We start from the raw sequence: 6,000 nt of genomic DNA on the forward strand, positions 1-6,000 counted from the left end.
CTGCTATGAGGACAGACTGAGGGAGTCAGGGCTGTTCAGTCTGGAGAAGGGAAGGAGAAGAGAAGGAGAAGAGAAGTTTCATCAGAAACCTTCTTGTGGCCTTCCAGTATCTGAAGCAGCCCTACAAGAAAGCTGGGGAGGGACTTTTTAGGGTGTCAGGAAGTGATAGGACTGGGGGGAATGGAACAAAACTAGAAATGGGTAGATTCAGATTGGATGTCAGGAAGAAATTCTTCCCCATGAGGGTGGTGAGACACTGGCACAGGTTGCCCAGGGAGGTGGTGGAAGCCTCATCCCTGGAGGTTTTAGCAGCCAGGCTGGATGTGGCTGTGAGCAACCTGCTGTAGTGTGAGGTGTCCCTGCCCATGGCAGTGGGGTTGGAACTGGATAATCCTTGAAGTCCCTTCCAACCCTGACAATTCTATGATTCTAACTGGGGGGTGTGTGTGTCTGGATGCCTTTCAGCAGTAACCAAGCCCTTCCCACTACTTTTGTCTTTCATTTATTTTTTATTATGCTAGCATTGAGCAGATGGGTACAAGTCTGTACTGAAAGGTCTTTGGGAAGAGTCTGATTTACTGCCTGCTTTCCTTACAGGTCCATCCAGCAGTGAGAGTCTTACCCCGACCACCAGCTCCACCACCAGCAGCAGCAGTGCCACGACCACCGAGGAAATGCGCCCCATAAAAACAGAACCTGGGCTGTCATCTCACTATGGGCACCCCAGCCCAGTTTCTCAGGTACAGTGGGGAGATGGTGGCAGTGGGATGAAGATTGGAACTAGGACAGCAGACATGGTGAGAACATCATCTTTGGAACCTAGGACAAGGGGTAATGGATATAAACTATAGCACAGGAGGTTCTACCTCAACATGAGGAGGAACTTCATTGTGAGGGTCACAGAGCACTGGAACAGGCTCCCCAGAGGGGTTGTGGAGTCTCCTTCTCTGGAGACTTTCAAAACCCATCTGGATGTGTTCCTGTGTGACCTGTGCTGGATTCTATGGTCCTGCTCTGGCAGGGGGGCTGGATTTTATGATCTCTGGAGGTCCCTTCCAACCCCTAACATCCTGTGATCTGTGCTTCTGTGAACTGGCTGTTCACTTGCTGGGATGGAGCAAAATTGTCACTATGAGCACAGTAAAATACCGCTTTTCAATGATGTGTGGCAGTTCTGAATGCAGCAGCTTTGCTGAAAACATGAAATTCCTTCTAGCTGGATAGCTAGATAGGTCTCCTAGCAAGGAAACACCCATGCCCTTTTTTTCCTGATTTGATTTGTCTTCATTGCTGACCTTTCTTTGTGCTGCCTGGCTGTGTGAGGAGCGATGGGAGAAATGCAGTGTGAAGAGAATTAGCTCACACTGCCCAAGTGCAACTGAGCTGAGTCCCTGACAAGGCAGAGCAAACCAGCATGTTTGCAGAGAGCCGCAGGGTGAAGTAGTGTGCTCTGCACCATGTCCACCACTAGATGTCTTGAGAGCAGCTCTGTCTCCACACGAGGCCTTTATCCTGCTAAGCAACACCCTGAATCTGATCTGGAAGCAGATTTAGTGGTTGTGCCTTGGTTAAGGATACCCATTGCACAGCAGGACTAAGAGACAGCAGTATACAGAACCAGAGAATCAGAATCATAGAATCATAGAACCACAGAACTGTAAAGGTTGAAAAAGATTTCTAAGGTCATGAAGTTCAACTGCTCATCCAGGACTGCCAAGTCCACCACTAAACCATGTCCCTCAATGTAGGACGACGGAGATTGGGAATCAATACGGCTGACCAATGTGATCGAGTATTGTTCCTTTATTGTTCCAGTGTTGCAGGCCTATGGTGCAGGCCTGAGGTGCAGGCCTATGGAGTAGGCCTGTAGTGCAAGTATAGCACGGTAAAGTGTAGAAGAAACAGGAGACAGGAAAGGCAGAAGTGCGTAGCAAGGCAACTGCTACAACTTATATAAACTCGGAGTGCCCTGTTGGCATAGCTCCATTGGTTCCCTATGAGTGATCACACATTGCACTATTACAGATTATTGGTCCAACTACTAATGACACAACGAGGTGGTTGATGCAGGTGCATGTCCTGTTGTCCCAAGATAACTGTCCATGTTTATAGCTACCAGTGTCTTGTTTTAGTTACATGCTGCAGGCACAGCACTGTTTTGCTCCACTGCTAGCTAACTCTGCATTTATGCTGAGCATGGCCTACCACCATGTCAGGCTCTAGGCCTGCACTGCCAGATTGCTCACACTGCTCGTCGCTGGCATTGCCACACCTCAACACTACATCTACATGTCCTTTGAATCCTTCCAGGGATGGTGATTCTGGCAGCTGCCTAGGCAGACTCTACCAGGGCTTGAAAACCATTTAGGGGAAGAAATTTTCCCAAATATCCAACCTAAACCCTTCCCTGGTGCAACTGGAGGCCATTTGCTTTTGTCCCATCGCTTTACTACTTCAGAGAATAGACCAACCCTCACCTCACTCCAACTTGCTTTCAGATAGTTGTAGAGAGTGAGAAGGTTTTCCCTCAGCCTCCTTTTCTCCAGACTAAACAATCCCATTTCCCTCAGCTCCTCCTCATAAGACTTGTGCTGCAGATCCTTCATCAGCTTCATTGCCCTTCTACAGACATTCTCCAGCACCTCAATGTCATTCTTGTACTGATGGACCCCAAACTGAACCTAGTATTTGAGATGTGGCCTCACCAGTGCCAACTGGTCTGTATCAGGAAGAGTGTGGCCAGCAGGAGCAGGGAGGTCATTCTGTCCCTGTACTCAGCACTGGTTAGGCCACACCTTGAGTCCTGTGTCCAGTTCTAGGGCCCTCAATTTAAGAAGAACATTGAGACTCTTGAACATGTCCAGAGAAGGGCAACAAAGTTGGTGAGGGGTCTGGAGCACAGCCCTATGAGGAGAGGCTGAGGGAGCTGGGGTTGTTTAGCCTGGAGAAGAGGAGGCTCAGGGGAGACCTATTTGCTCTCTACAACTCCCTGAAGGGAGGTTGTAGCCAGGTGGGGGTTGGTCTCTTCTCCCAGGCAACCAGCACCAGAACAAGAGGACACAGTCTCAGGCTCTGCCAGTGGAGGTTTAGGCTGGATGTTAGGAAGAATTTCTTCCCAGAAAGAGAGATTGGCCATTGGAATGTGCTGCCCAGGGAGGTGGTGGAGTCACCATCACTGGAGGTGATTCTATGATTCATGAGGCTGTTGTGACCCAAGTGCAGGACTCAGCCCTTGGCCTTTTTCAACCTCATTGCTCTGGCCCATCGATCCAGCCTGTCCAAATCCCTCTGTGGGCCCTTCCTACCCTCAAGCAGATTAACACTTCAACCCATCTTAGTGTCATCAATATGATATGATAGTTGCTCTTCTTTTTGGGTTCATACAGGGAAGCCCAGTTATTTCCCTGGAGAAAACCAAAACGTAGTTCACTGTTGTGCTGGATTGATCCACCATCTGCAGCACTGTTAATGTGGCTTGCAATACACATAAGTCTATGTGAAAACTAGGAAAGCCCATGGCCAAAGAAATCTTAAGCCTTGGGAGGTAAAATGATCACTTCTGACATTTAGAAGAGAACAAGATGGACTGTGTGCAGTAGTAGGAAGAGCCAGGATCTAGAAGAAGAAAGAAAGAGTCTGTCCAAAGCATTACACCTAAGCTGCAATTTGCAGCTCTACAGCAAATTCACAGACAAGTTATAAACACAGCATCAGTCAGCCCTGCTGCAGGGATTCTGATGGTACTCTCTGGTTTGAAGCTTTGCTCACAGGATTCTCCTTCTTCCATAGGCATTCTCAGTCTCTGCCATGTCTGGACATGGATCATCTATTCATCCTGCAAGTTCAGCTCTGAAGCTTTCCCCACAGGCTTACCAGTCAGCTATCAGTCAGTCTCCACAAGCCAGCTCCAAACAGGACTCCTGGAACAGCCTGGTCTTAGCTGAAAACCAACAAACATCATAACTGCATAACCCGGTCTTCCCCCCACAAACTTCAGGATTTTCCACTTGAGAGATGAAGAAGATGCAAAGTAATCATCAACTCAATGTTGTTCCCCACCTCCCCTGTTCTCCTGTCTTCTCTCCCCTTGTGAGATGTTCTAGCAAAGAGGTAAAGAGGACTTAGCTGAGGACTTACCAAACCAGTGGAGAAGACTCACATCTGAAAGCAACTAATGGATCTGAAACTTTTCTTCCCGCTTCAAAGGAGTCTCTCTGTTTGACTGTCACCACCTTCTGTGAAACAGCCACAGACACACAAAGATGGACAGAGTTCTTGAGTTCTGTTTATTTAAAACCATCTGGCATTTAAGACTCAGACAGTGGCGGGGCAGGGACAGGGGTGGGTTTTTTTGTTCTTCTGTCACCATCTATTCATTTCCTGACCAGAAGCAAATGCCATACCACCATCTTCTTAGCAGACACACTTTAGTATTAGAATAAACCTTTATTATTAGAATAAACCAAACCAGGTTGGAAGAGACCTTCAAGATCATCACGTCCAACCCATCAACCAATCCAACCCACCTAAACAACTAACCCATGGCACCAAGCACCCCATCAAGTCTCCTCCCGAACACCTCCAATGATGGTGACTCCACCACCTCCTTGGGCAGCCCATTCCAATGGGCAATCACTCTTTCTGTATAGAACTTCTTCCTAACATCCAACCTGAACCTCCCCTGGTGCAGCCTGAGACTGTGTCCTCTCGTTCTGGTACTGGCTGCCTGGGAGAAGAGACCATCATCCGCCTGTTTACAACCTCCCTTCAGGTAGCTGTAGAGAGTGATAAGGTCACCCCTGAGTCTCCTCTTCTCCAGGCTGAGCAATCCCAGCTCCCTCAGTCTTTCCTCATAGGGCTTGTGTTCCAAACCCCTCACCAACTTCGTTGCCCTTCTCTGGACTCGTTCCAGCAAGTCAACATCCTTCCTAAACTGAGGGGCCCAGAACTGGACACAGTACTCGAGGTGTGGCCTAACCAGGGCAGTGTACAGGGGCAGAATGACCTCCCTGCTCCTGCTGGCCACACTGTTCCTGATGCAGGCCAGGATGCCATTGGCCCTCTTGGCTGCCTGGGCACACTGCAGGCTCATGTTCAGCCTACCATGATCAGTGATCTTCCACCAAATGGAGCCAATTCCAGGACAGTTTGTTGAACAGACTTTAGTAGGCATGCAGTGGTGGCTTTAGGTCCCTATTTAATAGTAACTCCTTTCCTATTTATCATGACAAAATCATGGGACTGTGGTTGTTGGCTGAGCCTGGAGAAGCTCTGTCCCAAGTCAAAGGGGGATTTTGGAAGAAGGAACCTTCTGGAAGCAGGTAGAGGAGACCCACATTAGTCATCGAATCCTGGAGGCAATTGCTGGGATCTTCCCTTATGGATAGCTACAAGCCAGGCTTGGAGAGTATTGAAGAGCATACAGCAAGTGAAAGATGCTCTTCCAGTGCTGCTGTGCCACTGCTTTTAAGACTCTTAATTATTTTGCATACTTCTGTGTTGGTTTTGATGTCATTCATGCAATTTGATTGTCCTTTCTGTTTGGCTGTGCTGTGAGTGCCTGCTCTCCCCCCTAACAGCTGGCTCATGGCTATTTGACAAATCTAACCCTTTAGGATCCCACCACTTGCAACAACAGAGGCTTCAGCCTCTCATGGAGGTAGGCAGGAGTCATTTTCTCTACCAAGCATGTGCAGAGACTTTCTTGCCTGCAAGAGAAGCACAACTCCAGTTATGCATGAGTGTTAAACAAAACTCATGGTCTTTGTTGCCCATAAGGCTCTCAACAACCAGGGAACCCTATCAAAAGGAGCTGAAAGAGATGCTGAGAGCTCACTGACTCATTCCCTTTCCCCAAAGGGATCAATTCTACCTAACCTAGCCCTGACTGCTCTTTCTCTAGCATGTGCTTAACAAACTCCATCACCACAGATGCCACAGCTCCCCTGTGCAGTCCAAGCGCTTCGCCAGACACGTGACATGACATTTTCATCAACATTT

The 6,000-nt window shown here is 48.4% G+C and overlaps 1 protein-coding gene across 1 annotated transcript in view; it reads left to right on the plus strand.

Moving 5' to 3' along the window:
* Positions 1–3,963, plus strand: part of GATA4 (GATA binding protein 4) — a 52,872-nt gene extending 48,909 nt beyond the window's left edge. The window contains 2 exon segments of the mRNA XM_068142934.1: positions 598–740; positions 3,790–3,963. Coding sequence (XP_067999035.1) covers positions 598–740; positions 3,790–3,963 — 317 coding nt within the window.
* Positions 3,964–6,000: the final 2,037 nt, after the last annotated feature.

Source organism: Melanerpes formicivorus, unplaced genomic scaffold (genome assembly GCF_026170545.1).
Source record: "Melanerpes formicivorus ecotype bairdi unplaced genomic scaffold, bMelFor1.0.p_v2 SCAF_9, whole genome shotgun sequence".
NCBI classification, from domain to species: Eukaryota; Metazoa; Chordata; class Aves; order Piciformes; family Picidae; genus Melanerpes; species Melanerpes formicivorus.